At 42.8% G+C, this 23,349-nt stretch overlaps 1 protein-coding gene and 1 long non-coding RNA gene across 2 annotated transcripts in view; one reads left to right on the forward strand and one right to left on the reverse strand.

Moving 5' to 3' along the window:
- The first annotated feature begins 4 nt into the window (after positions 1-4).
- On the forward strand, positions 5-21,704 carry LOC137331449 (erythropoietin-like). Its single transcript, XM_067995245.1, has 6 exons — positions 5-105; positions 404-531; positions 10,583-10,663; positions 11,648-11,812; positions 21,277-21,449; positions 21,571-21,704. The coding sequence occupies exons 1-5, from the start codon at positions 93-95 to the stop codon at positions 21,427-21,429; spliced, it is 540 nt and encodes a 179-aa protein (XP_067851346.1). The 5' UTR covers positions 5-92; the 3' UTR covers positions 21,430-21,449; positions 21,571-21,704.
- The window catches only part of LOC137331450 (uncharacterized), a 48,591-nt gene continuing 44,762 nt past the window's right edge, over positions 19,521-23,349 (reverse strand). The window contains exon 3 of the long non-coding RNA XR_010965479.1: positions 19,521-20,513. This is a non-coding gene — a long non-coding RNA (uncharacterized lncRNA). The remainder of the gene's footprint in view (positions 20,514-23,349) is intronic.

The following is a 23,349-nucleotide window of genomic DNA, read 5'->3' on the forward strand; positions in this document are numbered from 1 at the left end:
CTTTCTATCTCTCACACTATATAAATGGAAAACAGATTCAGACATGTGGGATCAAGGCATGTAAGAGAAGAGGAGTGTAGAACCCGCTGGTTATGGATTTAAATAGTAAGTACCTGGTGAATGTTTTAACGATTAAAGTGGTGTTCCCCTGTTTGCTATCATTACTAGGTTGAACTGCTTCCAGAAAATGAGATTTTGCTAATTAATATTTTGAATAGTGCACATTCTCACCATAAAGTAGACGAAGCACGTGGATTTAATTTAGATCTTTAACATTGCCTTTGGCTCTTGCCGAAAGATTGTACAGTGCAAAGTGTGAATGTATTATAAAAACCAACAGCTGAAAGTGCGTGGTATGAAGGGCTACTAACTGTCTCTTGTAACTTAATATACTGATTTGCAGGACTTTTGCTCCTCGTAGTATGCCTTGTACAGACCAGACTTGCAAAGATGATACCGTTACGCCCTCTGTGTGACAGTCGCGTTATGGACAGATACATCAGAGAAGCTAAGGATCTGCTGAATACACCGGTAAGAGCACTCACAAGTTTCGATTCTAGTATTGAACAGAACGCTGTATTTAATGACATCGGCCAAGAATTTAATGACATCGCCTCTTGTTTTCGAGTTTCCCACGCGCATTTTATTAGAAACTGACCCCAAACCTGCTAACAATGATATTGGAGTCAAAAGGGAAGGATGCAAAATGAAGAGTAGCTGTCATGTGCCACATGTTGCATAGAAAGTGCTTATTAAGCTGTTTGCTGTGGGCAGAGTTCATGATTTGAATTAGTCTGTCAGACGTGTAAAGGTCGGCTACGTGAAGCAATCGGAGAGGGGGCGACGTGTGATTTTCCGAGGGGACCTGAAGAAACGATCGGGCACTCTGCGATCTGCAATATTTGTACTTGAACAAACGAAAGCCCAGATAAATAAACCGGAGCGGTGTGATTGTTGGAAATGTCCAGGGATTCGACATTCCTTTGCTCAAACGTAATTGCCAAAATAAATATGATTTTTTTTTAGTGCCTGTAAAATATATGAAATGTTAGAAAGGGCCAGCTGGTAAAATGCGAACCAGGTGAGGAAAGCATGAAATATGTGGGATCGGACACGTCCTCAAATCTAAGTGAATTCAAGATGTGCTTGAGGCAAACAAAGAGAATCACTTCTATTGAGGCCGGTCAAAGCATTTCAGACAGCCCTTTAAATGAGTTCTTTGAACACATCTTCCCAATTTGATCTTTCTATCTGTTCGTGCGTCGTTTACTTTCATAATAATATGATGTAATAAAATAAATGTAACAAAATACGTCGCGGAAGCATCAGTCAGAACTGAGTCAGGCAGATCTGCTCATTCAGCAATATTGGTTCAGTTAACTGTTTTATTGCCGGTTCGTGCGGTTTTCCCATTTCCACTTAAAATGTTTCCTTCGTTACACATTTTTAAAATATTTTGATCTGTAGAAATATTACTAGATTTGATTAATATTAATTTATTTTTTTCAAATGTTCCCTTGACGCTGATTCTTGCTAGGGTGAGGTGAGGCCGCAGTGGCCTTGCAGTACTTGGTCCAAGTGAGCATAGACTGTGAGTGTCTCTAGATCCCTATTCTGTTATCACTCATATTGATCCCTCAAACAACCATGCTGAAACAGATGATCTGGTCATTTATTTCATTGCTGTTTGTGGGAGCTTGCTGTGCGCAAATTGACTGCTGTGTTTCCTACATTACAACAGTGGCTACACTTCAAAAGTACTTAAACAAAAGCAAAATACTGCAAATGCTGGAAATCTGCAATAAGAAACAGAAAATGCTGGAAACACTCAGCAGGTCAGGCAGCATCTGTGGAAATAGAAACAGAGTTAACGTTTCAGGTCAATGACCTTTCATCAGAACTGGAAGATGTTAGAGATTTAACAGTTTACAAGCAAGTACAGAGCCAGGGAAAAGGGGGTGGAGGAAAGAACAAAGGGGGACATCTGTGATAGGGTGCAGAGCAGGAGTAATTAATTGCCAAAAGGTATGATGGTGCAAGGCAAAAGGGGGTGGTAATGGGGCAAGTAAAGAAACAAAAGATGGGTCCAGAAGAGGTGTAAATAATAACAGCAGAATCATTACCAGCACCTGCTGTCCGAGAGCAGTGGTTATGATCTAAAGATGAGGTGCTGTTCCTTGCGCTTGCTTGATCTCAACCAGGGCGGAGATGTGGACATTATAATCTACTTCAGTGTCCCCAAGCTAAGGAGAAGAAAATCTGCTAGGTTTCGCACTCCTGATTGCTATCGAGTGAAACCTGCTGCATATTGCATATATGTAGGCATTGGGTGAAGACAGGATTAGGCTTGGTTGAGGATCCCCCCACTGCTCATTCAGCAGAATAGCCTACTCGTTATCTGGACGAGTGATGATGAGCAAATTAGCAGAGTGGCACAGTAGAGCCATACCCCAGTATGGCCTTCAGGAAGGGAAAAAATTGATGGGAAATAATCCATATCTGAATAAGATTGCTTACCCAAAGATTGAGAAAGTAAGTGATAAATGTGGGTGGTAGCTATACATTACTGAGGGTGGAGACCAATATAGGCATGCCTGGGTACTCATATATAAGCATCCTATGGAAAATACGTTTTTCTTAACTACTGCATTACAGAGGGAGTGCTGCACTGTCGGAGGTACTGTCTTTTGGATGAGAAATTAAACAGAGGCCCTGTCTGCCCTCTCAGGTCGACGTAAAAGATCCCATGGCACTATTCAAAGAAGAGCAGGAGAGTTCTACCCTGTGTCCTGGCGGACATTTATCCCTCAATCAACATCACTAAAAATAGAATGGGTTAGAAATTGGGCTGTATAGCGCCCATTTTTCCAGTGCTACACGGCCCCTAAGGTCCCAAAATTGTGTCCGGAATGTGCGCACATGCTTCTAGCATGATGTGCACCGGACGCCATCTTGGTAAAGGCGGTTACGCATGTGCAGATAACGAATGCTGGTACCATGTAAAGTAAGAAGAATATGTGTTAGATCAGTGTGCAAAGCTGGTTTGAAGGGATAGATATCATTTTGGCACTCAACACTCCAGCCAACGCATTGTCTTAACCATAAAGATCTGAACATGTCTTAGATGGCTTGGAGGACCCCCCAACAACGCTATTTAAAGGGACCATGCAGGATTTACAGGTTAGTTGCTGGATTATTGCTTCTGGCTGCTGATGCATTTGTACCTGTTTTTGGAGGTCTTCTATACTTGAATACTAGGACTAGGGGATATAACCTAAAAATTAGACCTAGGACTTGCAGGAGTGAAGTTAGGAAATGCTTCTACAAGCAAAAGGTGGTGGAAGTTTGGAACACTCTTCTGCAAATGGCAGTTGATGCTAGCTCAATTGTTAATTTTAAATCTGAGATTGACAAATTTTTATTAACCAAAGGTATTAAGGGATATGAGGCTAAGGCGGGTATATGGAGTTAGGTCACAGATCAACCATGATCTCATTGAATGGTGGAACAGGCTCAAGGGGCTAAATGCCACTGCCACTTGCTGCCTCCTGTTATGCACCACTTTCTCCTGCAAGAAAATGGGACATGTGTTGGTGAGTGTCCTGCAGGATGTTTGGGTGGTGTGCCTGTTATGGTTGAATAGCTGCCGATGTGAGTGATCTGTGAGTTGTGGGTGTGTGGCTTGCAACAGTGGTAAAGTGTGAGGGTGAGAGGAAGCATCTGATTGGAAGAGTTGAGTACTGATTGAAAGAGTTTGTTGGTAGGTGGGTGATGGTGGGGTGTACTCCATGGAGCAGTGGATGTGGCTAGTGGTGCAGTTGGAAGGAGATGCCTCTTGACAGTTGACCTCACTCACCTTGACCACTCGTGTCAAAGCATTGAACTTCTCCCTGCACTGCATCCATGTTCATGGTGCTATGCACCTGGCATTGACTTCATCCTTTACTGCCTCCCACTGCCTCGGGAGCATATGTCTGGAGGGCCTCTTGCCCCCCTCTGGATAAAGGATGCCCCTCCTGCTGTCCACCTCTTGCACCAAGGCCTCTATTGCATCATCAGAGAACCTTGGTGCATACTCTCTCATGGGCTTGGTGCAAACTCAGATCGGTGAGGTCTGGCATGCAGATTGGAAGATGTGAGATTTAGTAGTGTGCAACCTTTATTCAATGTTATAACATAACTCAACAGTTTGTAAACATAGGGACGGGACCCGCATCTGTGTATAACGTGTGCGATGCCTGATCTCCGTTCAGACTCCGTGTGGACCCCTATCTTATTTTTTGCAAATAAGAGGTGCGGGCTGCCTTTAAGAGGTGCAGCCTGCCTTTAAGAGGTGTGAGCAACTCATGCGATATCTGGGTTCCCCTGCTTGTGAGAAGTCACTGAACATCGCAGCTAGGCCTGGCTGCTTGTGCTGGAATCAGGTAAATGAGGGGGCAGCATGAATCTCACATGCATCGGAACGACCGGGCGCGGGTTAATCGGGCACCGCGACCCCCAGATTCAGGGGTTATCGAATTTAACCCCCATTATCTGGTCATTATTTCATTGCTGTTTGAGGGTCCTTACTGTGGGTAAAATTGGCTGCCACATTTCCCTACATTACAGCAATGACTTTACTTCAAAAGTACTTCATTGGCTGTAAAGTGCTTTGTGACGTCCTGAGGAAGGCACTATATAAATGCAAGATCTTTCTTTTCTTTTCCATTTTCTCACCTTCTGCTTCTGTGTCTGATCTACTCACAATATGCAGCCAAGAGGCAGGTAGGTGACCTGCTCCCACTATTCTGCCAATCCCACCAGCAAGCAGGACAAATCCAATCCAGCCAATTACTGCCCCATCAGTCTACTCTCAATCATCAGCAAAGTGATGGAAGGTGTCGTTGACAGTGCTATCAAGCGCCACTTACTCACCAATAATCTGCTCACCGATGCTCAGTTTGGGTTCCGCCAGGATCACTCGGCTCCAAACTTCATTACAGCCTTGGTCCAAACATGGACAAAAGAGCTGAATTCCAGAGGTGAGGTGAGAGTGTCTGCCCTTGACATCAAGGCAGCATTTGACCGAGTGTGGCACCAAGGAGGCCTAGTAAAATTGAAGTCAATGGGAATCAGGGGGAATACTCTCCAGTGGCTGGAGTCATACCCAGCACAAAGGAAGATGGTAGTGGTTGTTGGAGGCCAATCATCTCAGCCCCAGGGCATTGCTGCAGGAGTTCCTCAGGGCAGTGTCCTAGGCCTAACCATCTTCAGCTGCTTCATCAATGACCTTCCCTCCATCATAAGGTCAGAAATGAGGATGTTCGCTGATGATTGCACAGTATTCAGCTCCATTCACAACCCCTCAAATAATGAAGCACTCCGAGCCCGCATGCAGCAAGACCTGAACAACATCCAGGCTTGGGCTGATAAGTGGCAAGTAATATTTGCGCCAGAGACAAGTGCCAGGCAATGACCATCTCCAACAAGAGTCTAACCACCTCCCCTTGACATTCAACGGCATTACCATCGCCAAATCCTCCACCATCAACATCCTGGGGGTCACCATTGACCAGAAACTTAACTGGACCAGCCATATAAATACTGTGGCTACAAGAGCAGGTCAGAGGCTGGGTATTCTGCGGCGAGTGACTCACCTTCTGACTCCCCAAAGCCTTTCCACCATCTACAAGGCACAAGTCAGGAGTGTGATGAAATACTCTCCACTTGCTTGGATGAGTGCAGCTCCAACAGCACTCAAGAAGCTCGACACCATCCAGGACAAAGCAGCCCGCTTGATTGGCACCCCATCCACCACCCTAAACATTCACTCCCTTCACCACCGGTGCATAATGGCTGCAGTGTGTACCATCCACAGGATGCACTGCAGCAACTCGCCAAGGCTTCTTCGACAGCACCTCCCAAACCTGCAACCTCTACCACCTAGAAGGACAAGAGCAGCAGGCACATTGGAACAACACCACCTGCATGTTCCCCTCCAAGTCACACACCATCCTGACTTGGAAATATATCGCCGTTCCTTCATCATCGCTGGGTCAAAATCCTGGAACTCCCTTCCTAACAGCACTGTGGGAGAACCTTCACCACACGGACTGTAGTGGTTCAAGAAGGCGGCTCACCACCACCTTCTCAAGGGCAATTAGGGATGGGCAATAAATGCCGGCCTTGCCAGCGACGCCCACATCCCATGAACGAATATTTAAAAAAAGCATGAGAGTAGCTAGGATGAGACTCCTTATGGTTTTCCTCTTTTGCTCACTGTGTGAAATTGCCATGGTTCCTATTAGTGCTCCAGAATGATGGTACATCTGAGATTAATTACTCAACTCATTAGGAATCATGGACATAAACTGTGCTCAATTATTTTATGGCACAGCTCCAACAAACTATTTCACCATTTCTTAATCATTATTTTAATATTCTATGGATGCATTCATACCTTCAACTGCATGTCAGGGGGAAGCAATTTCACTTTGCACCAACAATACAATTATACTGTAAATGCGGCCTGAATCCAAAATCAGGGCCTGATTTGAAAGTGGAGCAAAGTGGAGTGAGACTTCCTGCAGGAGCAAGTCTTACTCCAAATCACTTCAGAGTCAGTGAATGTGATCACAGCTGCAATGTGGTTCTGAGGGGTTAGCAAACGAAGGCTTGTTGCCATTTCTCACTGTTTGAAATTTTTAACTTTTGAATAGAGAACAGATGTTTTATCAGTTGATTTTCATCCCGTGTTGCCAGTAGAATGAGTCATATGCAGTATTTAGGTGGCAGTACCATGCCAAATTGTTCAACATACTGATATAATAGTGACTGGAAATTCAAGCAACTTAGTTGAAGCCAATTCCTGTAGGGCCGATATTCTCAGCATGCAAAGGCCAGGCACTCTGTTTGTTTGCCAACCATCTGAAAACATGATAGGCTTAACATCAAGGTGCTAGGTTGTGGATGGTGCATTAGAAAGCCTGCCAGAAAGCCTGCGCACAATGTCAAGGGGCATGTAGGAGTCCAGCTTCAACTTGACACAGAGCTTTGCGAAGAGTTTGGAGCCCATCCTTTCCCACATGGAACAGGTGATCACTTTCATCAGCACACCCGTGGAACCCACCATGATGCAGCGTCAGATGACCGATGTCTCAACTTCCATTGCAGCACAAACGGCTTCCATTACAGCACAAAGAGCTGCCATCAAAGATCTGCATGCTTCATTTGGAGATCAGACTGCTGCTCTGGAAGCTCCTCAGACTGCTGCTCTGGAAGCTCAGACTGCTGCTTTCCAGGCTCAGACTGCTGCTATCGTGGCTCTGGGTACCACTGTGGAACAGGGCTTCCAGGGCCTCACAGCACTCCAGCAATCTGTTCTCCAGCAGATCACCAGGATTGCTGAGGCACCGCCCCATGAGCATTGCAGTGGCGCCATGGCAATCGAACTTACTGCACTCTCTCAGGGTGACAGCATTCCTGCTCCCACCCTTGCCACTCCGTCAATGCACTTGGTGTTGCCTGTCAGCCAGCCAGGCCAGACTGCTGCAGCCATGCCGAGATGGTGCAGTCTGAAACCGGGCCCTCTCCGGCCAGAGCTGCTTGAGGTCGTCCTCCAATGCCATCTGCACCCTCCTTCAGTGATGGTCAGCAGCCTTCCACCACCCATGCTCCAGCCACTAGGGAGGCACTAGGAAAGGAAAAGTCATACGAATGACAGGCACTAAGGAATGCACAAGGGTGAATAGTGTAATGTTGTATACATGATTTCATGTGTAAGTTTATAAATTTATATTTGACATCGCAGTTGGTGGTGGTTTTTATTTATGCGATGCACTGCGGGAGGAAGCAATGTGTAATCATGGGGACAATTTGATGGTCATGTGGGAGAGGAAAGGTGAGGAGTGTAGGACAGTTGGTGACTTGGAACCAATTGAGGTTACTGATATCGCTCATGAATAAGTTGAGCGTGCAGAGCTCTGGCAGAAAGGGCCTATGCACCTTGTTGCCTCCTTGCCTCATCTCCTGCCTCTGGCTCAGGGTCTTGCTGGATAGGCAGTGGCAAGGGCTGTCCTCTCATAAGGGCGAGGTTGTGCAGCATGCAGCATACAACATTGAATCTTGACACCCGCTCCGCTGAGTACTGCAGAGCTCCTCCAGAGCGGTCCAGGCAGCGGAAGCATTGCTTTAGGATGCCTATGGTGTGCTCGATGACATTTCGTGTGGCTGCATGGCTCTCACTGTAGGCCTGCTCTGCACATGTGCGTGCATTCCTGAGCCACCTCATGAGGGGATAACCCTTGTCTCCCAATAGCCAGCCTTTGACTTGCTGTGCCAGTTGATAGATGGGACATTGGACTGCCGCATAATAAAGGTGTCATGACTGCTGCCAGGATAGCGGGCATTGACCTGCATTATGTGCTGCGTGTGGTTGCACACCAGCTGCTCACTGGGGGAGTGGAACCCCTTTCTGTTCATGAAGATGGCCAAGTTGAGATGTGGAGCATGCATGGAAATTGGCGTGCAGTCAATGGCACTCTGCACAATGGGAAAGTGCAATGCGAACAAACCCTTGTGCTCGCTCATTCTGCTTCTCTTTGTCAAACGGGAAGGTTATGATTCTGCTGTACAGCTCGTATAGTGCCTCAGTGACCTCCCTTATACAGCAGTGCACTGCAAACTGTGAGATGTTGCACATATCGCCAGCAGCAGCCTGAAAGGATCCAGAACTGTAAAAGTTCAGCGTCACGGTTACGTTCACAGCTACAGGCAATGCTGTCCTTGCTCTGCGCTGAGGCTGCAGTTGTGGCTGCAGCAGTTGACATATCTCCATCACGATCTCTTTTGTGACCCGCAGCCGTCGGATGCACTGATCTTCGCTCAGGTTGAGGTAAGAGAATTGGTCCCTGAAGGCCCTCATTTGATATGGCCTCCTGCTCAGTGCCCTGTGCCCCCTCCTCCTCCTACCTCTCCTCGCAGCTTGACCTGCTCTGTGTGACCTCTTTGCATGCTCCCAGTCGTGTTCAATGCCTAGCAGGAGCCCTAACAGGCCACCCATGGTTGCCAGAAATCTTGTTCAGAACACTGTTGTAATGCAGGATTTGCCAGACCACTCTCTATGTACTATTGCAACTTCCTCCAAGTATAGGAAACTTCAACAAACACATACAATTGTGTCAACAGCCAGAAACAATAATCCAGCCACTAATCTGCAACACCTGCATGATCCCTTTAAATAGCACTGGTGGGAGGTCCTCCAGGCCGTTTACGACCTGTTCAGTTGTGCATGGTTAAGACAGTGCGTTGGCTGGAGCTTTGAGTTCAGTTGCACACTGATTTAACGCATATTCTCACTTTATATGCTACTGCCGTTCGTTATCTGCGCATGCGCAAACACTTTTACCAAGAATGGCATCCGGCGCATGTCATGCAAAAACGTCCTCATCTATTCCGGATGCCATTTTGAACCCTTAGGAGGCCGCGTAGCGCCTACAAAACGGGCGCTGTGCGGCCCAATTTATAGCCCCTTATGTTTGATCATTACATTCATGGATGAGAAATTAGGCTAGAAATTACCAGAGATGTTATTAAGGAATAAACCCATAACACGTTGGAAGGACATTCCTCTAACTGCTATTTTAATGGTTGTAAACAATTTTACAACACCAAGTTATAGTCCAGCAATTTTATTTTAAATTCACAAGCTTTCGGAGGCTACCTCCTTCCTCAGGTGAACGATGTGGAAATGAATGGTGACATTGAGCTATTTATTTTAAATAGGTAAAAGGGTTAATGCCTTTGTTAAAGTACCAGCAGTACACTCCACTTAACCTGACCTGAATCAACCCATATTTCCGAGGTTAAATCATTTTAATCACCCCAACGTACAACCTTGTGCAGTCCAACCCTTTGGCAGAGGCTCGCAGCTGGAAACAGGGCGCAAATCCAACCACTGTTGCAGGTCTATGAGGCCTTTAGCCGCAGTAAAAGCCACCATTTGCAAGGCATTCTGGCTGCTGTGCACAATCCACATCCAAAAAGCCTGCAGCCTCGAGTCTTCCTGCTGGAAAAAAAGGTGGCACTTCCCTTTTACAGCCTCCTTGTCATTGCTGACTGCCCCTCTCAGCAACTCTAATCTGAGGGGGACTGAGCACAAGAATTAAGACCCACTGATTGCAGTGTGCTCCGCTTGGCACTTTGCCAAGCAAAGGCTTGGGAAAATGATTGAGGAGGCATGGAGATGTCATTCCTTTGAATGCTTGCATCTTCTCCACTTGACCTGCCCTTGGGTAAACCCTGGAAGTATGAGGGTAACACTTAAGGGGTGGAGATATTTTTATGGCTCGGATATGAATAAAGGTCACTTGGGCCAAGTATCAAAGGGAGACCATAGAACCATACCCCAGTAAGGGACCCAATGCCTTCGGGGGTGAAGAGAATGGGAGAAAATTTAAGATGAGAAATGTTCACATCTAAAGACCAATTTTACAAATTTGCGCTCCCTCCTGGGAGCCTGCATTTGTAAAATTGCCCCTCTATTACCCTATCATTGCTTCCAGAATGTTTCCAATAGTCTTTTCTGTTTTGTCTCTTCATCCAGTGTAACCGGATATTTCAATTTCCTAATGCAATTCCTCTTCCAAATACCGGTCTTAACCTGCGAGCATGGAGGGCCAAAAGTGTAAGTACCCAAATTTTTTTTTTATTCGTTCATGGGATGTGGGCATCGCTGGCGAGGCCGGCATTTATTGCCCATCCCTAATTGCCCTTGAGAAGGTGGTGGTGAGCCGCCTTCTTGAACCGCTGCAGTCTGTGTGGTGACGGTTCTTAAAGTGTATGTCCAGTAATTATATGTGTAATTAGTACAGGGCTTTAAAAAAATAAAACTCATTATTAATAGTCCTGGCAGGACATGATTGGAGATCAAGTTCTAAAAATGTAAGTTTTAACATTGTAGATTTACTGATTTATAGTTTCTAAGAATGGCATAAACGATTTCTCTCAACATTAAAAATGCAATTTCTTAAATCCCCCAAAAAAAGTTGAATTGAATTTTCATTCAGTTCCCCAAAACAACGCAAGCTTTCAGTTCTCCAATTACTGTATAAACAGAGATAAGTTTGAAGTGTAGAATGTCACACCTGACTTGACTGTTAAGGGGAAAATAGGTAACAAATTCTATCATAATATTATTCTGTATTCAAACTGCTCACTTGGAACTTTTCTAGGTCATTATAGGATCCTAACAACCCTACTGACAAATACATGATTTCTTTCAATAGGGAATTAATTTTGGGTGGATTAAATACGAATAACACTCCACCAAAGGGAAGCAAATAGCTGGCACCATTGTGTAGCTCACATTTGTATATGATGCCATATTTGTATTTTAAGACGTCATCGTATAATTTCACATCATAACACTCACCATTTCATAGGAACACCAATCTGGAATCAACGGTGCAATGAACCCATAACTATACACTTCCAGTGCCATTAGTGGCAGCCCGATCACTGCCAAACCAACTCAAAAGTAACTCGCAAGTAGAACTGCATGGTATTTATGGGCCAAGCTAACTACACTGTGTACATAGAAACGATAATTTGAAATTGAGACCTGGCGTCATTTAAACACTGATTTTTAAATTATTATTTTGTTTTGCAGAAACATATGAAAATTGAAGAAATTAAGGCAGGCCTAATCATGCTTTCTAATGCAACGCAGACAGCAAAACATTTTATCACTAATGATTCCACAGTACCTCTCTTAGATAAGATTTACAGGAATACTAGAACTTTTATTCACATACTACAACTGATGAATGTGCCGGTAAGTACTTAAGCAAGAAATTATCGATTTCCTATGTAATGTTCAGCCTATTGGCAACTTGTAAACTATTTTCTCTGGTCTTATGATATTTATTTGGATTAAAATTCAGACAATGAAGGCTTCTCTGATGTCTCTGTTGGATAAGACAATGTGTAACTGAGGCATACAGACCAGATCAGAAGATCCCAGGTTTGATTCCCTTGTGCTAAGTTAGCTTACCTCAGCCAGGGTGGCATTAGAGGCTCAATAACTGACCCTAGCACCTATGGGTTAGGAGGAGGAAAAATGACCCAGGGTTCCTGCTCTTGATAACTATTCAATGACTCATGCTGGAAAGTGCTCATGAGGACATTGGGTGAGCACAGAATAATCCTCAGCTGCCCAAGTACTTTGCATGAGGACATGATCAACTATCTTCTCCACATTCACAGATACATAAAGAATATCTGCCTGGGTGAGGTACTGGAGAGTAATTAACCCCATGGAACTGTATCCCAGTGTGACTCAGGAAAGCAAGGAAGAAAATTGGAGGGTTAAAAAAAAATCCGATTATTTCTGGTAATATAAATATGCCACATTAATGCTGATGGAGTGAAAGTGACCATTTTAGTTTCTGCCCTGTTTTTCCAGTATTTCCCAGTTCTAATATTGCTGAAACTTTTTAAACTCTGAAGTTTGAATGCCTTTTCTGCAGAACCATTCAGAGCTAAAATTGAACTTCAATGTGGTGCAATACAGGTGTTAGCAGATCGGCCACCCATTATACAGTTAGCCTGATGAGCCTTTCCATTGACTTCCACCGAAGTTCGATTTTACTCCCATTATGTTTCTAAATTTACCTTGCCTTTTTTAAAATGTCATAACTATTTCTTTGTACTCTTGTTCTAGAGTTATTTGCATTTTATCAATTCTGCCTTCCACTTTTTGAGTTCCTCAAAATTAACCCAGTCAAACAAAAGTAACTGATTAGTTGATTTGAGTGATCTCACAGATTTCAAATTTAAATTTCTAATTTTGATTTACTTTTGATCATGATTGGAGATTCAACAACAACTTGCATTTATATAGCGCATTTAACATAGTAAAACATCCCAAGGAGTTTCGAGGAACGTCATCAGACAAAATTTGACTCCCAGACACATAAGGAGATATTAGGACAGGTGACCAACAGCTTGGTCAAAGAGGTAGGTTTTAAGGAGTGTCTTAAAGGAGGAGAGAGAAGTAGTGAGGCGGAGAGGCTTAGGGAGGGAATTCCAGAGCTTAGGACCTACCTGAAGGCACGGCCGCCACTGGTGGGGAGAAGGAAGTCAGGGATGCACAAGAAGCCAGAATTGAAGGAATGCAGAGTTCTCGGAGGGTTGTAGGGATCGAGGAGGTTACAGAGATAGGGAGGGGGGAGGCCACAGAGGGATGTGAATACAAGGATGAGAATTTTAAATTCGGGACATTCCTGGACTGGAAGCCAATGTAGATCAGCGAGCACAGGTTCTGTTTCTTCCACTGTTAATAAACTGTAGAGACAAAAACATTCAGCAACATTTCCCACTTTGCATATTGTGCATCCACAGTTTGCTTCTGTGTAAAAATATTAGAGTGTGGAATAATAGAAGATCATTCAGCCCATTAGGTCTGCTCCTTCCCACAACAGACATGTACAGTTTGTGTAATCATGGACTCCATCCAATTTTTCCAATATAGTTGCTGTGACATGCCCATCATTAGATTTACTTCACCAGTCCCTGCACTCCCTGCAGGGAGCTGAGCTTGAAGCTGTGTGGGTTGAAAAATCAGCACGACAGGGCTGTAGTTCAATGTTCAATGTTCAAATTAGCCTTGAGGAAGAGTTTATTGAGTGTATTAGGGATGGATTTCTTGAGCAGTATGTAACTGAACCAACAAGGGGGCAAGCAACCTTGGACCTGGTCCTGTGTAATGAGCCAGGATTAATTAATAATGTCCTAGTTAAGGATCCCCTTGGAATGAGTGACCATAACATGGTTACATTCCATATCCAATTAGAGGGTGAGAAGGTTGGTTCTCAAACAAGCGTACTGAGCTTGAATAAAGGAGACTATGATGGTATGAGAGCGGAATTGATTAAAGTGGACTGGGAAAATAGATTAAAGGGTAAGACGGTACATGAGCAGTGGTGTTCATTTAAGGAGTTATTTCACAAACTTTCAAAAAATATATATTCCACTGAGGAAAAAAGGGTGTAAAAGAAATGACAGCCATCCGTGGCTAAGTAAAGAAATTAAGGACAGTATCCAACTAAAAACAAGGACATATAAGGTAGCCAAACTTAGTGGAAGGATAGAAGATTGGGAAGTCTTCAAAAGACAGCAAAAAGTAACGAAAGGATTGATTAAGAAAGGGAAGATAGATTATGAAAATGAATTAGCAAAAAATATAAAAACAGATAGCAAGAGTTTCTACAGTTATATAAAAAGAAAAAGGGTGGCTAAGGCAAACGTAGGTCCTTTAGAGGATGAGACCGGGAAATTAATGGTGGGAAACATGGAGATGGCAAAAATGCTGAACAAATATTTTGTTTCAGTCTTTACGGTAGAGGACACTAAGAATATCCCAACACTGGACAAACAGGGGGCTCTAGGGGGGGTGGGCGGAGGAGCTAAATACAATTAAAATCACTAAGGAACTGGTACTCAGTAAATTAATGGGACTCAAGGCGGATAAATCCCCTGGACCTGATGGCTTACATCCTAGGGTCTTGAGGGAAGTGGCAGTAGGGATTGTGGATGCTTTGGTAATAATTTTCCAAAATTCTCTGGACTCGGCAAAGGCCCCGGCAGATTGGAAAACTGCCAATGTAACACCCTTATAGTAGGCAGAAGGCTGGAAATTATAGACAAGTTAGCTTAACATCTGTGGTGGGTAAAATTTTGGAGTCTATTATTAAGGAGACAGTAGCAGAACATTTGGATAAACATAATTTAATAGGACAAAGTCAGCATGGCTTTACAAAGGGGAAGTCATGTCTGATAAATTTGCTTGAGTTCTTTGAGGATATAACATACAGGGTGGATAAAGGGGAACCAGTGGACGTAGTGTATTTGGACTTCCAGAAGGCATTTGACAAGGTGCCACATAAAAGATTATTGCTCAAGATAAAGAATCACTGGATTGGGGGTAATATTCTGGCATGGGTGGAGGATTGGTTATCTAACAGGAAGCAGAGAGTTGGGATAAATGGTACATTCTCGGACTGGTAACCTGTAGCCAGTGGTGTTCCGCAGGGGTCGGTGCTGGGTCCCCAACTCTTTACAATCTATATTAACGATTTGGAGGAGGGGACCGAGTGTAACATATCAAAGTTTGCAGATGATACAAAGATGGGAGGGAAAGTAGTGAGTGAGGAGGACATAAAAAACCTACAAGGGGATATAGACAGGCTGGGTGAGTGGGCGGAGATTTGGCAGATGCAATACAATATTGGAAAATGTGAGGTTATGCACTATGGCAGGAAAAATCAGAGAGCAAGTTATTATCTTAATGGCGAGCAACTGGAAAGTACTGCAGTACAAAGGGATCTGGGGGTCCTAGTGCAAGAAAATCAAAAAGTTAGTTTGCAGGTGCAGCAGGTGATCAAGAAGGCCAACGGAATGTTGGCTTTTATTGCTAGGGGGATAGAATATAAAAACAGGGAGGTATTGCTGCAGTTATATAAGGTATTGGTGAGACCGCACCTGGAATACTGCATACAGTTTTGGTCTCCATACTTAAGAAAAGACATACTTGCTCTCGAGGCAGTACAAAGAAGGTTCACTCAGTTAATCCCGGGGATGAGGGGGTGGACATATGAGGAGAGGTTGAGTAGATTGGGACTCTACTCATTGGAGTTCAGAAGAATGAGAGGCGATCTTATTGAAACATATAAGATTGTGAAGGGGCTTGATCGGGTGGATGCGGTAAGGATGTTCCCAAGGATGGGTGAAACTAGAACTAGGGGGCATAATCTTAGAATAAGAGGCTGCTCTTTCAAAACTGAGATGAGGAGAAACTTCTTCACTCAGAGGGTGGTAGGTCTGTGGAATTTGCTGCCCCAGGAAGCTGTGGAAGCTACATCGTTAAATAAATTTAAAACAGAAATAGACAGTTTCCTAGAAGTAAAGGGAATTAGGGGTTATGGGGAGCGGACAGGAAATTGGACATGAATTTAGATTTGAGGTTAGGATCAGATCAGCCATGATCTTATTGAATGGCGGAGCAGGCTCGAGGGGCCGATTGGCCTACTCCTGCTCCTATTTCTTATGTTCTTATGTTCAACCCAAGCTCCCTTTGAGCACAGTTCCCCATCGGCAGCACAGGATCAGTGAATTTGCCCTACAGTCTACGCTTAGTTTTCAGACTCACATTACACACATAACAATAGACTGTGTAAATGACAAGCAAAAATATGCAATGGAGCAGGCTTCTCCCCACGCTGAGCTTCTCCCTGATGAACGTGGACATTAAGATTAAGTATGAACAGTTTAAATTGGAGGAATCTGGACTAAGTTTACACCCAGGAGATAGGGCCTAATTTTCAAAATAATTTGTGGTGCAACAAATTCATTCCCATGTATATCAAGACAGGAGCTTATATTGGTTAGGAAAGTAAACCCCTTTTTAAAATAATCTATCGAGGATGGGGGCATTCATTGACTACTGTACACATAACATTGATGACCACAACTGCAACCAGACTGCAAACGGGATTGATTAGAATACTTAAATCAACTTGTGAATACTATCCAATACATGTAGGATCAACATTAGATTGGTGTAAACATTGAGGGTTATGTACATGTTTACAACCTCTGACTATGTGCTTGCAAGTGTAGAATGGAAAATCATGTCCTATATAAACGTCTTTCAAAAGTGTGCAACAACACCATTGCAAGGTTCATAGAACCTCATGGTAACCAAAACTGCAGTAGAACTTCAAATTTCAAATAGCCCGTTTCTCTTTTTTTAAAACTTACTTGAGGCATTTTTGTTTTTGCTTTCCTCAGAAATCTGAGGGAATTTTGGACTGAAAATTTACTGAATGTTGCCAGGAATCTTTTTAAATGTTACTATTTGCAATGCAAACATTTACTTTACTACCAAAAGCCTGTATCTAATTTAGAGACGAAGAGCAACCAACAATCTGTCTCCATTCAATACCCCAGAGGTTCTGTTATCCACCACAGGATGTAAAACAGTTTTTAAATATTTACATGCAAAGTATATCTTGACTTTTGAGCTCTAACATATTCTCCAATGATAGATACGTTGAAAATTTTCAAAGCTGATGAAGGACAAAGAATTGTAAATGCAGTAATAGGGAAAAAAATACTGATGTCCCAAACATTGTGATTTACATTTCTTTTAACAACATGAATATTTTCATTTGGAAAATGGGTGTATTGGTTTAAAATCTATGTAAATGTTGGTAGTGAGTGTATTGTCTGGTATTGAGTTCAAAGTATAAAACTATTAACATCTTTATGTATTGCTGCTATCTTAATAACATTTCAAAATGAGAAATATTTTGAAATAACACTATAGGATAGTAGCAAATGAATGCTTACCACATTCTTCTGAAATTCCTATTTTATGATGCCAGATTTCAATTTTTTCCTGTGTAACCTTAAACAAAAGCTCTGAAATTGCGCTCCAATAAACAAACATCGAGGGGTAGAGTTTCCGCTTTGGGCACAATCGAGAAATTGTGCCCAAAATAGTTTTGAAATTGCGCTGATTAGGTTACAGTTCAAGTATCCGCTAAAATTCATTTGCATAATGAACCAGCGCAATCGGGCAATGTAATGGAACGTAATCATTTCTTTTTTTTTCTTTCCATTGAAAAATATTCCTTGATATATTTAAGAGTGGTTACCTGTATTTATTAATACAGCTGAAAATGGGTTTGTCAGCAAGAATAAGCATTTTTAATAAGGGTATCCAGTCCTCCACCTGTGAGTAACCTTTTTTAAAATCATTGAAAATAACTTATAAAAACTATACTGAACCATTAAATAGTTTCATTAGTGTTCACTAGCCAGTTTCTTAGTAAATTAAATATTTTTTGATATGAAAAAACTTTTAAAACGTACCTACTAGTGCCTGTGCGCCTAAGAAAATGAGTGCAATTTGAAGAGCCTTCCTGAACCAGCGCAATCGGCGGAAACTCGCAATTTTGACCTGGGGGCTTGGCCAATTTTGTGGGCGGGGCCTGATTCGGGCAAAGTGAACCTTGAACCAGTGTAAAAGATCACGGAGAACACAAGCGTAAGTAGGTTTGGGCGTAACTCACTTATGCTTAAAATTCCCCAATCTTTTGCGCTGGTTCGACCAATTCCGCCGATTGTGCTGCTATAACTAGCAGGAACAAGGTCAGAAATGGGGATGTTCTCTGATGATTGCACAGTGTTCAGTTCCATTCGCAACCCCTCAGATAATGAAGCAGTCTGTGCCCGCATGCAGCAAGACCTGGACAACATCCAGGATTGGGCTGATAAGTGGCAAGTAACATTCGCGCCAGACAAGTGCCAGGCAATGACCATCTCCAACAAGAGAGAGTCTAACCACCTCCCCTTGACATTCAACGGCATTACCATCGCCGAATCCCCCACCATCAACATCTTGGGGGGTCACCATTGACCAGAAACTTAACTGGATCAGCCATATAAATACTGTGGTTACAAGAGCAGGTCAGAGGCTGGGTATTCGGCGGCGAGTGACTCACCTCCTGACTCCCCAAAGCCTTTCCACCATCTACAAGGCACAAGTCAGGAGTGTGATGGAACTCCCTTCCTAACAGCACTGTGGGAGAACCTTCACCACACGGACTGCAGCGGTTCAAGAAGGCAGCTCACCACCACCTTCTCAAGGGCAATTAGGGATGGGCAATAAATGCCGGCCTCGCCAGTGACGCCCATATCCCATGCAGCTCCAACAACACTCAAGAAGCTCGACACCATCCAGGACAAAGCAGCCCGCCTGATTGGCACCCCATCCACCACCCTAAACATTCACTCCCGTCACCACCAGTGCACTGTGGCTGCAGTGTGTACCATCCACAGGATGCAGTGCAACAACTCACCAAGGCTTCTTCGATAGCACCTCCTAGAAGGACAAGAGCAGCAGGCACATGGAAACAACACCACCTGCATGTTTCCCTCCAAGTCACACACCATCCCGACTTGGAAATATATCGCCATTCCTTCATCATCGCTGGATCAAAATCCTGGAACTCCCTTCCTAACAGCACTGTGGGAGAACCTTCACCACACGGACTGCAGCGGTTCAAGAAGGTGGCTCACCACCACCTTCTCAAGGGTAATTAGGGATGGGCAATAAATGCCGGCCTCGCCAGCGACGCCCACATCCCATGAATGAATTTAAAAAAACAAGCAGAAACTCGACCCCTCAATGTATTCATCTGCAATTTCTATCTCCACTATTTTCATGGAGGCACCAACCTTTTTAAAAGTAATGGGTTAATATCTCCACTATAACAGCAAAAAAGAATTTCAGACAAATGTATTAAGCGTTTAAATGCTAGTATTCCACAGAGTGATTTCAGGGCCAAATTATTTCACAGTCATTTTAAAGTGTTACTAGAGGAAACAACGATACGTCTGGATTTCTATGAATTCATCATTTGCTGTCAAAACTTTCAGCTGTGAAATAATTTTCTTCTTTTAATATTAGAACTCTCATGATATACATTGTTGCCTTTAGGAATACTAAACCTTTATAAACCTTATAATATTAAGTAAAAGGACAAAAAACTAGATTGCAGTGTTCTACATTCTGTTAATACTTTTAAGGCTGCATTTAGTGACACCAACGTGTGTAATTAACAAGATTTGTAGTTGCATCACCAGAAAGTGGGAGGACAATAATCACCCAATTCTTTGCCTGGAATGTGTAATTTGATGCAGTCAACACTATCAAGTGGGACTGTACAAGGGGCCCAATTCTGGGGCTCTTCCATCATTATTCTGTGGGATGTTAACCATAATCCCGACCTTCAGGAAAGATGGTGGGAAACCTGCTGTGTGCAGATGACTGCGTTTAGTTACTCCACAATACAATTAATGAAGAAGTGCAATGTGTAATTTGATGCAGTCAGGTTGTAGATTGATAGTACTTCATTGACGTTCTCTACTGAAGTTCTCAGCATGGCTAAGTGCAGAACTCAACAATGTATAGCGCTTCAACACAGCACAGCACTAACACTCGGACTGGGTTTGAGCGACTGATCAATGTCATCGGCCTGGCGGTGGTGTCAATATTCCCTCCGTAATTTTAGTTATACTTCATACTATTTATCGTCAGAAATTTATGAACAAACTTTCCAGTGCCTCAATGATTAAATGTACTGTTAGTTGTATACTGAACCATGCAGACCAGAAAGATCCCAGATTTGATTTCAGCTAGCTAATCTCAGCGAGGGGATCAGAAGGAGCCTTACAATTTGCTGCATTGTCCCTTGGCTAGGGAGGGGGAGAAGCCAGGGTTCCCATTTATGATCCATGTCCAGTGATTCCTGCTGGATGTTAATGTGTGTGAACATTGAGTGAAGGCAGGAACAGACACTTGGCCCAGGGTATCCCTGTCTAGGATCACTGAAGAATGTCTACTCGGTTGAGGAAAGGGAAGGCTGCTGGCATTCATAGAATTGTGCTTCACAATGAATCATTGCTTTCTGGAAAGGAAAAAAAGAGAAATGTACAAACATTTTAACAGATGTGATCTGAAAGAATAGATTTTGCTTATTCTTGAAAGCCAGAAATGGTCTTTCAGTGATCAAAGGTCTTTTATATTGGAAAATATGTTCTTGTTTTTAGCATATGAACTCTTGGTCTAGTAAAAAAGAAATTAAATTGTAACATAAACAGAATAAAAGTACAGTAGAATCTAATGTTACTCTTAATTCAGATCTATATAACTTACTTTACTATTATTGCAGTTCCATGTAACTAGCTTTACTCTTAATGTGATTCTATATAGCTTGCTTATGTTTGTGCTGTTTGTAATTTATTTAATTCTAGTATAACAAAACAAAGCATTTTTGACAATCCAAACATCAATTATGCTTTATGTGTTTGCTTCATGAAATTTGGTCTTAATATTTCCCATACATTTTGTTTTAGCTATATGGAGGAACAGATGTTATGTGTTAAAATCGTATTAAGTTGTGAGTGGCCTTGTTTATCCAAAGAAAGTGCCTAAAATGCTGGTACTTTAAATTGTTTTAGTTGGAATTGTTCTCTTCTTTTTTCAATGGAAACAGTTCAATTTCAGTCTGGAGATTTAATTCTGCAGAGGCAGAGCAGTACTCAGCACATTCCACTTGAACCATTGCCAGTCCTATAGCATGATGCAGAGTTTCAAAGAGTCTGATGGGAAATACTGATGATATTTTATCAAACCACTTACATGTCATAAACTTCTGTTGTACTTTACAGGACACATCAAATCACCTGTATGAACGTACAAAGCCATTTATGGGAAGAACTGTACAAAATGTATTGCACACATACACTCGTTTGATGCACGGAAAAATCAATATTTTTTACCGGGAAATGGCAGAAGAATATTGTAAACAAAGAAAAAGGTGACAATGACCGGATTCCTGCATGTGGGTGCACTTTGTGGAGTACAGCACTGAAATTTTGAACTATCATGTGCAATGCAAGAAAAAGAAAATGCAAGTTCTATGTTTAGGACAAGTTACCAAATACAATTTCTGTTTGTTGCAGTGCCAACAAATTCCAAGGTATCACTCGGATGCAAGAGGATATGGCTACAATTCAAGTTATGGAGAATATGTTACCCATGACTGGCTACAAATCAACTTACTCTGACAGATTTCCATTCATTTTTATAATTTTAGCCCCAGTGATTTTGTTACAGTATTTTTTTTTACAGTTTTAATGCTTTGTATAACCTGAACAACATAAGTGAACTTGCTTCAATCTCAACCAAAATAAGACTATTTTGTATTTGCAATTTATCATTCAGAGTAACCTTTGTTTGCTGTGTCAGGTCTAGCAATATATAAAGTATTATTGATGATTGGTAGGAAGAACTGTTTGGGTTATTAATGATGAACATACAATTTATTAGCATTATGATGTTTGTCAAGTGCTGAAGTGGAATCACATGCTCATCTTATAAACTGAGAACACAAAAAGATAGATTTTCAAACAGGCAGAAAGTGGGCATAGCTGATTAGAAAATTGATGGAAATCCATCACACCTGATTTCTGGATATTTGGCCTCCATCCAATTTTTTAGTCAGATTTTGTATCGGTACCGGATGTACCTGCCAGTTAATTATGTAAAATTAATCCCCTATTATGTAATTTAGATGCCCACACAATTTCCAGTTGTGATGCTCAATCATTTACCCCCTCATATAAAATAGCTGTCCAGGACTTCTAGGCTGTGCTGTTTACAGAAGTACATCTAAAGAGTCCTAGAGTAAGATTTCTAGCAATATTTTGAGGCTATTTCTGAACTTTTTTTTTCTTGTTTCTTTTCTGTTTCCACTAAGGTTGGTAAAAAGGCCTCATGTTAGGTGTTCTGGCACAGACATTTTTTTGGTACATCCACAATAGTGAGATAGTGGTCTTGCCTTTGCTTATGTTTTTGGAGAAAGAAGAGCAGTGGAGGGGTCCAGGCAGGTCAAGCTGCACCAGAGCAGACCGCACCCACCTGTCAGATTCCCTCCAACTTACCTTGATGGGCAGAGGCGCACCTATCTGGCATTGATCATTTAGAGATTTCAGATCAAGATGCAGGTGCCATCTGCTACAAGGACACCTGCAACTGAAATGCAGCATAGGGCTGGCACTGCCAGTGGCAGTAACAGTCAGCTGCAAGTTCTTTTCCTCTGCCTTCTTCCAGACATTCTGCAATGCCGTCCTATGGGGAGGATGCCCTGGAGCGGAAAGTAAGGGCATCCTTCTTTCTACCAACTCATTCTGCGCCACCTCCACTTAACCAGTCACCAAACAGGGTGTTGGAGTGTAGCACCACTCCACCACTTGACAGATTTGGTTTCCTGCTTCTACATTTATTGTGCTAGCCACTACATTTGCCAATCATTTTTGTAACCCAAACAGACTGTACAAAGGCTCAAAACTTCATCAAAATATTAGCAGTCTTTGTAAAGGCTACCAATGTTCCTATTCTTATATGTGGACTCATCTTTAAGCAGCCACATCCCATTAAATTTGTCCATCACCTCTGGTAGACAGCCTTTTAATGTCGATTTCGTGTCCCCCTCATCGCTCAGTATGCTTCCAGTACCAGACCCAAAATAGGCTGGGAGATCACCCACACTGTGCGATGAAGCAGATGCCACAAAATTAAACGCACCATCAACTAATGACCAATCTGAAGCTAGACCAGTTAAAATTGTCAGGGAGACTCACCTGCAGACATCCCGTTCCTTCCCGCAGTCTTCAATTTTAACCTGCAGATCAGGCTCTGATGACATCTTTAGGGCCCAACTGCTATTTTGACCAGTGGCC

The sequence above is a fragment of the Heptranchias perlo genome, chromosome 13 (genome assembly GCF_035084215.1).
Source record: "Heptranchias perlo isolate sHepPer1 chromosome 13, sHepPer1.hap1, whole genome shotgun sequence".
Taxonomy (NCBI): Eukaryota; Metazoa; Chordata; class Chondrichthyes; order Hexanchiformes; family Hexanchidae; genus Heptranchias; species Heptranchias perlo.